Raw genomic sequence first — 12,522 nt, forward strand, 5'->3', positions numbered from 1 at the left:
TCTACTTCCTTTCTGTTTTACTGTACCAGGTTCCCTTTTGAATTTCCCTGGAAACAGGAAAAAAGGAAGTGGTGGGAAGCTTCTGGGAAGTGCCTCTCCTCACTTTCCCTTGCAGTACATGCACGTGGCTTTTGTGTTTTCAGTATTTTCAGTATTAGTGTTGCACAATTACCCACGTCACTGTGCATTACAGTGAATAGTTTTGACATTGCATTCTGGGTAACAACACTTCCTCATACAGAATACAATGGATGCCCATTAGCAGGTGATTTGCTTTCCAGTTTGATAGAAAATTGTCGATCCGGGCTCCCGCCTTGGGACCTATGGGACACGGTGGGGTGGAGCATAGAGACATGTATGTTAAACAGAGGGACCATAGAGACTACATAGACACTGGAGAGGTAGGAGGGGCCAGGCAGAGAAGCCTAGGAAGTAACAGGAAACAGCCTGTACTGTGCATGTTGAGGGCAAATTGAATTCAATGTAGAAAGCCAAGGTGATTTAACTACCAAAGAAAGCGTCATCGGTCAATTTTTTGTGATCATAAATTTCATTATATGTAGTTTGTGAGACAATGGTTGTTTTTGTCCTGATGTCCTGAATTATTAGAATTTGCATGTTTTATCTGCTTTTCCTATGAAACATATTGACTATTTATCGAGTTTCAGAATACCATTTTTGATGTTTTATTTTGCCAGAAGTCTGATATCCCCCATTAATTTTAATGGGAGCTCCAATGTTTTGCCCTCAAGCATGTGCAGTACAGCCCTACTTCCGGGACATCAGGAGCTTAGGTTAGCTGAAGGCGTGCTTGCCTGTCTAGTTAAATATGTTTTGTCTGTGGGACTAACCTCATTTCACACCCGTCAGATGCTGTTGTCCTCTGCTTTCTGCCATTTGATCAAGAAAAAACCACATTGTCCACAGTGTGCAGAAACACTTGTATGTCAATCTTTTTCTCATTGAAATTTTTTTAATGTATTTTTTGTGTTCAAAATTTATGCCCAGCTCTGTGCACTGTAAATGTCACTTAACTGAACACTTCGATTCAAAATCAGCGGAGGATGGGCTCCCCCTCTATAGCTGAGTTCCTCTCGAGATTTCTCCCCATCAGGGAGTTTTTTTCTCGCCACCGTTTGATGTTTTTCTCCCTACTGGGAGATTATTTTTTTTTAATCCCATGTGCTTGCTATTTAGGGGTTCGGGCCTGGTTTTTGCTCTTTTTGCTCTGTTTCTTGCACTTTTTCTGCTAATCTGAAAAGCATCTTTGTGACAGTTTTCTGTAAAAAGCACTGTACAAATAAAATGCATTTGATTTTATGAACAACTAAATGCGACTAAACCATAGTGGGTGTGGCTTTGATGTCAGGCCACAATCTGTGGAGTGGGAGGGGTCAGGACGGGGAACTTTCCCCCCTTTAGACCAGGTTTTATTTATAGTGTGATCCTTCTCCTCCAGGCGGCTCCCCCCAACTCACAGTGCTCCCTATGTGTGGGGACAGGGAGCGATCAATTCGCACGGTAGTTTTGCACCCTATAGGCCACAAATAATACAGATGTATCAGTGACTAGTATGCACCCTGTAATGCATGTTTTTGGAGTGGGGGCCAAAGACATTACAACTACTTTTAGCATATTAAAAGTTGTCTTGCATGTCCTACTGCTCATAGGCTTTAGACTGATGGTGTTTACATGATGCAGTCTGAGTGGACTTCAGTTAACCTTTGACCTTTCTGCAACAACCAATCACTTTATCTGTGTGAGCACTGTGTGGTGCTCATCTCCGTTATAGTGGTCCACACCGCTTTGTGTCTCTAGCAGACACACAATGTAACAGTAATGATGTTTAGGGGAGTCATGTCAGAGGTTAACTTGAGCTGTTTATAATAATTATATTAATTAACCTTATTATTTTGAATGCTGTCAAACCAACTGCATGGGGATTATCAATGACTCTTGAAAATACAGTTTTATAAATGCTTGGTGCATGGGCATAGCATGTGAACCATATGCTTTTCTGTTGCTCTTCCCAAAATAACTTTGTTGCTTTACATAAAAATGTATACATTTTTGCTGCCATTACTTTTACTGTTCCTGCTACTAATAATAATTACACAACAATAATATTGCCACATTTTATTTATGATATGCTTTTCATATGCCCAAAGTGCTAAAAGCTGAGGTCAGTTTCCATTGAGAGTGGTCTGTGCGATCAGTTTTCTCGTATCGAAGTACTAATACTGTGTACACACAGCTTGGAGCTGGACACATGGGCTGTATTTGTTGTCTTATCCGCATGGATTGAGCTTGCACCACAAAACGTTTTAAGACTCATCTTTGTACGACGAACCAGCGGTGCATTTCAGATGGTAAGGTAAACAGCATCTCATTCGCACAGACAGTGGATTCATGTACACCTCTTCTCTATGATCGAAGCTCTCGAGTTCCCAAATGGGAAGCCTGCCAGCCGGCCACCATTCGATACGGGTCTGCTTAAGTAAAGATGCACCTCGTTTGAAACAAATGGGACTGCACCCCTAGCATTGTTCGACTTTTTTGCGGAGCACGGTGCGATACAACAATAGAAGTGAATTGGATCTCGTTGCGCTAAATTACTAAAAAAAGAAAAAAAAATTCACAACAGGAAAAGACGCGAGTTCAGTGCGCGCGCGTTTCTCTGGTCCGGCAAACATTCCAAATCGCTGAAGCGCTTTAATTCTGTATTCTTTCCTGCCCAGAACGCGATTCAGCCCTCTTCTCTCACAGTCATTGTGGTAGTGTATTAAAATCACATGGATCCGTAGCAGACGCGGCTATTTAGTAAAATGTGCACATTGAATAAATAGGAAGTATTGTCAAAACTATTTAAACAAAATAGTTTAATGAATCTAAAATCCTAAAATACAAAATTAACGTGGATTTGAAGAAAATGTTCTAACTGGGAAATCTTGTTTAGAGTTCAGATCCCATGGGACTCCTGCCTCTGGTGTGCTGCTGTAGTCCAGACACCCCCAGGTTTCGGACCCCTGAACTGTCGCTGTATTTTAGAGTAATACATTTTGCATGGGGACATTCCACGTGAACTTGGACTCAAACTTTGCCTCAGATTTTCCTGAAATTTTCAAAAAAGAAACTTTCTTGAGGGAGGATACTTAACTATTTAGATTTGGGTCATAAATACTTTTTGAAAAATAAGTGCCCATTTTGGGGATTTTTGGTGTTACTGCTTTAAGTCCCTGTAATTTTAGAACCATTCATTAAATCTCCCAACAGTCTCCTGACATCATCATAATCAATGTTCAAATTTTAACAGTGATAACAATTCTGTACATTTGAACAGTGATTTTGAAGATTATAAATATGTTTCAAAAATACCTTTTTAATTTTGTTCATTAAGTTTTAATATGTTGTTATGAATGCTGTGTTGTATGAACATAGCACATAAAACATCATCTTCTGCCATAAATAGCCAGCAGAGCTTTCCCCACATTATGAAAAGTTTGATTTGTCTCTTTATATTGACACTTACATGTATTAATATTGCTCAACCCAATATAACTAAATGGAGAAGAAGAAAAAAAAACATTGCGACAATCAGTACAATAATTTGTACTTATTATAGGCTACATGCTGTGTTTTTTTTTTCTTTACAATTGTTTTTATTTGTCTTTTGTATACATACAGTATCCAAACAGAGAAAAAAAGAAAGTAATAATCTATTTCCTGACATTGCATAATGGCATTGGGTGTATTTTTAAATGACATGTACACTTGTTTCTTAGGGTAAAATCAATGGCCCAGTTTAATTACACAAACTTCAGTGAAAACCTGTGTTTATTAGAGAAGAAGAGAAATGGAAGACTGAATGGCAGTAGTATCAGGTCACATCCTCCAAATGTGCTTATTTTTTATTACATGTTGATGGCACGCTTAAAGTCAATGAGTCAGTCTAAATTCCATCCAGTGTTCAAAAACAAGAATTAAACAAGCATATAGCAGAAATCATAAGAACAGTATAACCCATTTCAGAAAATGGACATTTCCCTTGAAAAACTGTAGCTTTTCCTGGTCCAAAGCAGAAGTTTAAACCATAACACATTCCTGAGCTCATTAATTTCCCTGTGGATTAGTGGCACTTAGTGGAGTGGAATTTAATTCATAATTTTATTTATAGAAAGAAAGAAGGATAGATATGTTGAAGTAAAAAGCTCTAAAGGAGACAGGGTTGTGCCCTGTGTTGATTTTAGAAGTCATTTTGACATGTCAGACACTTGCTGCTTACAAATTTGGCAGTGGTGGAGGTGATGTGGGAGGTCTTACCATTAGAAACTTTTTTCTTAAGTTTCTTAGGTAAATTAGTATAAAATGCACACCAGTTAGTCATTGCACATTATTCTTAATTAGAAGCACATGACTATTCTGACTGGAAAGCCACTGATAGGATTCTGCTCTATACACAACCTGGATTCCTTACTGTAATATGGAATGGCTCACACGCACACTGCTATGCTATGCTGGGAGTGTGATTTACATTTATGTACTAATGCCCTGTGTTTGTTTCCATGGCAGTATGTTGACAATAATGAGCTGGACAGCCATTCAGTGCAGGACATGGGGGAGAGCAATGTAAGTATTGTACAGTGTGTGGCTCTGCTTTTCCTGTTATTCTGTGCCATTAGCTTAGATATTAGTGAAGGTGAATCTGTTCTGTACCCCCTGCAGAAAAAACCTAAAAAACTTGTTTGAGTTGTCCTGTAGCTGATGCTCAATTCAATGAATGAACAGATTTTTCTGCAGACCTGCAGAATTTTCAGGGAAAAGAAAGTAAAATGATGAAATGAAAGAGTGAACATGAAAGAGTGAACGTCAAATCAGTAACAGAAAAAGAGAGGGAAGGTGTGGCCAGAGATGATAATAATAATGATGCTGAGACAGAATTAAATTGTTTTTTTTTTTAAAGCACCTTTAATTGAAATGGTCCTCCTTGTGTACAGGACAAACTCATGTGAACATAGAGAAATTAAATTACACCTGATCTTTCAGACTATGAATAAAACCAATATGAACATATATGGGGGCAGGGGGGAGAAGGTTAAGTGACTGAATGAAAGTAGAAAGTAGAAATGAGTTCAGTAGAAAAGAGAAAAAGAGAGGGAAGGTGGATGGTGAGAGATGATAATGATAAGATGGAGACACAGAAACACAGAGAGAGATGGAGAGAGAGAGAGATGGAGAGACAGAGACACACAGAGACACATGGAGACACAGACACACAGAGATACACAGAGACACACAGAAACACACAGAAACACACAGACACACAGAGAAACACATGGAGACACAGACACACAGAGATACACAGAGACACACAGAAACACACAGAAACACACAGACACACAGAGAAACACATGGAGACACAGACACACGGAGACACACGGACACACACAGAGACACACAGAGATACACAGAGACACACACAGAGACACACACACACAGAAATACACAGAGATTACACAGACACACACACACAGAGACACACACACACACAGAAATACACAGACATTACACAGACATACACAGAGACACACATACACCCACTGAGACACACACACACACACACACAGAAATACACAGAGATTACACACACACACACACACAGAGACACACACACAGACATTACACAGACACACACACACAGACACACAGAGAGACACAGAGACACACACACACACACACAGAAATACACAGAGATTACACAGAGACACACACACACAGACACACACACAGACATTACACAGACACACAGACACAGACACACAGAGAGACACAGAGACACACACACACACACACACACACACACATACACAGAGATTACACAGACACACACACACAGAGACACACAGGTGCACATTCTCAGGTCTCACCGTGGTCCCGGTTCCTGTTTCCCTGCAGGCCTTGGATGTGGGAGTTGCTGTGACTCAGAGGAGCTTCTACTTGCTCACCATCACCTTGAGGGAGGGCCGAAAGCTGGTGATCAGGGACCGCTGCGGTAACGCCCACACATCAGACGCATGCACACACACGCTCAGCACGCACATGTACTGTGTGCACAGCAAACAAACGAGGTCGCCAGTTTTAGAGTGGTTCAAATTATCACAGTCCTGGAAATTCTAAGCTTTCTGACTAGCGACAAAATCAATATTTAAAGGCAAATATACACTCACCGGCCACTTTATTAGGTACTCCTTGCTAGTACCGGGTTGGCTTCTGCTGCTGTAGCCCATCTGCTTCAAGGTTCGGCGTGTTGTGCATTCACAGATGCTCTTCTGCATACCTTGGTTGTAACAAGTGGTTATTTGACTTACTGTTACCTTTCTATCAGCTCAAACCAGTCTGGCCATTCTCCTCTGACCTCTGCCAATGGTCTTGACCATGTCTACGTGCCTAAATCCATTGAGTTTCTGCCACGTGATTGGCTGATTAGATATTTGCGTTAACGTGCAGTTGAAGATGTGTACCTAATAAAGTGGCCGGTGAGTGTACATTTCACTTATTTTGCACAGCAGCAAATCATTATCACCCAAAAAGTCACTGCAGTAAGCAACAATTTATCAGTTTATGAAAACCACACTGAGAAGCTGCGTGCCTGAGCATGTCACATGGCTAACGTGTATCTCCAGATGAAACTTATAAGACATAATAAGTCAGAATCTGCCCACTTCCATGACATCATGTGTCACCACAAATGAAAAGTTGATAGGATCAACAAAACTGTGTTCTTATTGTCTTGATGTTAGATAGATTATTCTACAGGCTATAGGCTGATGCCAATTAACGTGTAGTTTATGAAAATATGTGTAACGTGTAGTTTATGAAATCCTTCTGGACACATTTGCTGGCAAAAAACCTCTGACACACTTATATGCATTTTATTGTTTTGAAACTGCAATTAAAAATTCTCACACCAACATGAACAGTCGCACATGCACATTTTAGTACCTTCAATACAGCTGGCGTATAGATATAAAAAAATATCTTACGTAGACTTTCTCCCGTAACAATACATCCTTGTATACACAAGATGCATTGTCCCCAGGGTATTCCTTGTTTTCAGTACTAATTGAACTGTAGAGGCTTTGAGTGCAAACAAAACTAATTGTCCAATGACACCATCCTATAGATTTGCTTAAAGCGATATTTGACTTTCTGGGTTTTTAAATATTATTATCTCAGTTTTCATGTGCTTTCAATCAGCTGAGACAGTTTGTTCTTGATGAAGAATATTTTCAATATTTGCCGAAGTTCCTTATGACCTGCTGGCTTTACAAACGCTTGGATATGCAACCGCTGCTCTCAAGGAAAGAGAGTGTGTATTGACAATATAAGATATTTACGCTTAGAATTCTATGCTTAGAAGTCCAAAATGAACCGGTTATTATTTGAAGCCTCTCGAAACGTAATGTTACTGTCATTGGAGAACTATCAGGAACTTCTGTGAGTATTTAAAATATCCTTCAGTGCACATAAAAACTGTCGATCAAAAACACGCTAAAACTTACATTTTTTAAAAAGCAAATTTAATGTCAATTTAAAGTGTCATTTGTAGTTTTTGCACCGAGAGGATGTGACAAGTGAAAGTTTTTTTGGCCATCCTGTTTTGTTTTTGGGGTGGAGGATGGGGGCTGGGGAGTTATTTGATGTAGAACTGGGGTTAGTGAGGCTTGGGGTGCCCCAGTTTCAGTGAACAATATCAGAACCACTCAATGCTGCATAACATCCGGTGGCATTTTTGCCGTGGAGACAGAAGAACAGTGCAGCAGCCTACAGCCCAACCTGCATTCAGTGCAAGCCCTTGTAACCTCTCATCTGACCCACTGTGATGCCTTGCTGGCCAGCTAGCCTCCCCGTGCCATCAGTCCACGCTGTGACGGGTCCAGAATGCTGCTGCTGCTACTCACGTGTTCTACAGCCTGTTCTCACACGTCATGCCACTTTTGAACAAGCTTTACTGGCTTCCTTCGGCTGCCCACAATCGATTCACAAATCCCACAGCATTGTACTACCCTGGAAATGGCACAGCTCCTACCTGTCTTCAGACAGTGATCATGGCATAAACTATAACTGCACTGTACTTGCACACTTGCAAGTCGCTTTGGCTAAAAGTGTCTGCTAAGTGAGAAAATTGTACATCGTAATTGTACTACAGTGAAGCTTTGACAACTGTTCCTGGGTTAGCTGTCTTGGCCAGATGTTGTCACCCATTATTGTGACATCAACAGAGGATGATATCACAAGTTTAGACTATTTTTTTTTACTGTATTAAGTAGTCCAAATAGTATTAGTCTTTAGGTTACTCGGGCTTAGAGATAATCATTAAAAGCTCATGTGTAGAGAATCTGTGTGAATGTGTGAAATGTGCAGGATATTGACACTGGTGCTGTCCCCATTGCCTCCATTTTACAACAATAAGGACAGTGATCAAAGACAGTGCACATGAAACCTTCATACTGCAACATTACATTTTACAGGGTGGAGTGTAGGTCGCTGAAGGGATGTTTGTTTTAATTATTTAAATGATTTTGATGTGTCCTAATTTAAAGCTGTGACCCATCAGAGACTGATTGGCCTTTGTGGTTCTCTGGTTGGCTGCTGTTTACTCCAGTATGTGGATCTCCTCACAGGATACAGTTACCACAGATATCAAGGCCTGGCATTTGTTAATCTTCTCATCTGGGGCACAGAACACGGTTATGAATTCCTTTTCATTTTCAGTAAATACTTTGTATAAAATGACAAATAGCGTTAGATTTCTTTCAGGTCACATATCAGCTTTCAGTTATTTTTCTGAATTAATTCCTTACAGTGAATTATTCCTACGCAGTATGTATAGTTGTATATTCGTGACTTCATTTCCTGTACAAATGGTCGCTGGCACCTCACCAAGGTTATGGTATTTGCCGTGGAAACAGAGGCACGACATGCTGTGCTCTGCATTTTGTGCCTCCGGGGCTCAGCCAAACCTTCAACCACCATGTTTGGAGTCACCCGAGCCTTATGGCAAACCTTCCTCTCTGTTGCATAATAACACAGACTCCCAGACTGAATGATGACTGTAAATTGCAGACATGTAGCCACTTGACTACAGGTCAAACTGCGACCAGGTCTAAGCGGCAACATGCACTACATTTCCAAAAGGATGTGACAGCTGAACATCACACCCATATGTACTTACTGAACACCTCATTCCAAAACATTGGGAATTAATATTGAGTTGGACCTCCCTTTGCTACTGTAACAACCTCCACTGTTTTGGGAAGGCTTTCCAGTAGATTCTGGAACATGGCTACAGGGATTCGATTTCATTCAGCCAGAAGAGCATTAGTGAGGGTGGGCACTGATGTTGGGCATAAGACCTGTCTCGCAGTCAGCATTCCAGATGTTTGATGGGGTACAGATCAGGTCTCTGTGCAGGCCAGTCAAGTTCTTCCCTACCCAACTCAGCAAACTATTTCTTTATGGACATTGCCCCAAAAATGTTTCAACAAAGTTGGCCGTCAGACTTCCAGATAGTGAAGTTTCTTCCAGAGAATGCTTTTCCACTGCTCCAGAGTACAATGGCGGTCCAATGGCAGTGTCCTTCACTCATATCTTAGGCTTGTGTATGGCTGCTTGGCCATGGAAACCATTTCATGAAGCTCTTGACAAACAGTTCTTGTGCTGATGTTGTTTCCAGAGGTAGTGTGGAACTCTGTAGAGAGGGATGCAACCGAGGCCAAATTATTTAACGTACTACATGCTTCAGCACTCGGCGGTCCTGTTCTGTGAGCTTGTGTGCCCTGCTGCTTCGTAGCTGAGCTGTTGTTGCTGGGGCCGTGAAGTTTTCACTTCACAGTAATAGCACTAACAGTTGACCGGGGCAGCTCTAGCAGGGCACAGATTTGATGAACTGACTTGTTGGAAAGGTGGCATCCTGTTACAGTGCCACATTGAAAGTCACTGACCTCTTCAGTACGACCCATTCTACTGCCAGTGTTTTTCTATGGAGATTGCATGGTTGTATGCTTGATTTTATGCACCTGTTAGCAATGGGTGTGGCAGAAATAGCCAAAATCACTAATTGGAGTGTCCACATACTTTTGGAAATGTAGTGTGGTCACCTCCTCACAGGTGAGTGCACCGGCTGCAGAGCTCCTGGTGTGCAGGTGTAGGTGGTGTGAATGGTGCTTTCAAATTTGGGGGGGAAAAAAAGGAGCAAGGATTTGGTACAAAGAAGTTGTAGATCCCTGAAAAAATAGGATTGAATAACATACAGATCATTCAAATTGCAAAATAAATTGATTTCTATCGAATTAAACATGGAGGTTTGCCAGCAATTCCCTCCTGTTGTAAAGTCTTTTTTGTTTTTCAAGAGAGGCCAATACTTTTTTTCTCATTTCTTTACTGCAGTGCTGTAATGTAAGACTGTACAAATATGAAAAAAGATAAACTGATTTAAAATATTGACAGTGCAACCCAAGTAATAATTCATTTAATTTACCAAATAACAGTGATGATGCAATTCCTCTTATGGAAATGAAATGTACAGAAATATAGTGTAAGTATTTGATTTTCTAAACCTGCATTTTGTTAAAAAGGACAAGGACAATTTGTCATATACAAACATGTACACATATATCCTTCTTCCAGTTTGCTTGTAGATGCAAATTTGGTGGTGTGGAACTGCAATTTGTAACCATTGCAAATGGGGCACAGCCCGCATGACTGCGCTTACATCAGATCTGAGATAACAGGAAGTAAAAGCTTCTGCATTCTGACAGGATCGAGCCCAGGGAAACGGATCCGTATCCTATCGCACATTCTTGTCCCAGCACGATAATTGCAGGCATCAAACCTGCAAAAATGTGTTATTGAAATGATTATTGGCAATAGTGGTATTACATCTGTGTGCTGCTGCAGCGGCTAATTTTAGAGATCTCCGAAGACACATAATGAAAGATGGGATCAGAGGTACGGATTTTTATCTTGCGTTACTATAATTTTATATTTATATTCAATTCAATTCATTTTCATTATACCATTCCAGTATACAAAAAGTCTTGTTCGCCAGTCTCTCTGGTGCAACATAAAAGCATAGCGCAGACACTGACACAGTTTTAAAAAAACACACTTTCAAGACAGTTTTAGACATAAAAACACAAAAACAAAATGAAATAAGTTAATAAAAATAAGTAATCAGTATGTGGGGTGGGTGGGGGTGGGGGACACTAGCTTTACAGCTCTTGGAAAGAAACTGTTCTTCAGTCTGCTGGTCCGTGACTGTATGGTCCGGTATCTCCTACCAGATGGCAGGGGGTCAAACAGGTGGTGGCTGGGGTGTGATGGGTCCCTGGTGATGCAACGGGTGCTCCTCAGACATCTCTTTTCAAAGCTGTCCTGTATGGGTGGTAGTACAGTTCCAGTGATACGCTGGGCGGTTTTCATCACTCGCTGCAGAGCCTTGCGGTCAGCCACAGTGGAGCTGCCATGCCAGACTGTGATGCAGCTGGTCAGTATGCTCTCCACTGTGCATCTGTAAAAGTTAGTGAGGACCTGAGGGTGCAGCCTCCTCAGAAAGTGGAGGCATTGGTGAGCCTTTTTGATGAGAGGAGATGTGGAGGGCAAAATAAGAAAATACTACCAGCACACTGCTATTATGCTCCCAAGTGATTTTTATTTAACTAAAATCCGTGAGCAGTGATAACGTTTTGACCATTTTGGTCTTCGTCAGGTAAAGGATGGATGGATGGATTTTGGATTTTGGATGTGTGTATACCTTTATTATTATAATTAGGAGATGTGGAGGGACCATATTAAGTCTTGGGTTATGTGGACTCCCAAGAATTTAAAACTCTCGACTCTCTCAACAGCAGATCCATCAATGTAGATAGGCGTGTGGTTTGTGTTGTGTCTCCTAATATCCACATCCACATAGCTCAGGAAGTAAGACCGATTGTCTGGCAGTCGGAGGGTTGCCGGTTCAAACCCCGCCCTGGGCATGTCGAAGTGTCCTTGAGCAAGACACCTAACCCCTATAACCCCTAACTGCTCTGGCGAATGAGAGACATCAATTGTAAAGTGCTTTGGATAAAAGCGCTATATAAATGCAGTCCATTTACCATTTACCACAATCAACTCCTTTGTTTTTTTGATGTTGAGGCAGAGGTTGTTCTTGGTACACCAGCCTGCTAGGAGCTCCACCTCCTCCCTGTATGCTGTCTCGTTATGGATCAAACCCACCACCGTAGTGTCGTCTGCAAATTTAATGAATTTGTGTTATGCCTGGCGACACAGTCGTGAGTAAACAGGGAGTGTAACAGTGGGCTGAGGACACAGCCCTGCGGAGCGCCTGTGTTCAGGATAAGTGTAGTGGAGGTGTGGTCTCCCATCCTGACAGACTGAGGTCTGCCAGTGAGGAAATCCAGGATCCAGTTGCATGTGGAGTTGAAAAGACCAAGGGCTTGTAGTTTGCCAACCAGCTTTGTA

General features: G+C 41.3%; 1 protein-coding gene across 2 annotated transcripts in view; it reads left to right on the plus strand.

The window, feature by feature from the left end:
- The window catches only part of LOC135254967 (multiple C2 and transmembrane domain-containing protein 2-like), a 78,595-nt gene that overhangs the window by 14,310 nt on the left and 51,763 nt on the right, over positions 1-12,522 (plus strand). For both annotated transcript variants that reach the window (XM_064335606.1, XM_064335607.1), the window contains 2 exons: positions 4,570-4,626; positions 5,953-6,049. In XM_064335606.1, coding sequence (XP_064191676.1) covers positions 4,570-4,626; positions 5,953-6,049 — 154 coding nt within the window. The remainder of the gene's footprint in view (positions 1-4,569; positions 4,627-5,952; positions 6,050-12,522) is intronic.

This window comes from Anguilla rostrata, chromosome 5 (genome assembly GCF_018555375.3).
Source record: "Anguilla rostrata isolate EN2019 chromosome 5, ASM1855537v3, whole genome shotgun sequence".
Classification (NCBI taxonomy): Eukaryota; Metazoa; Chordata; class Actinopteri; order Anguilliformes; family Anguillidae; genus Anguilla; species Anguilla rostrata.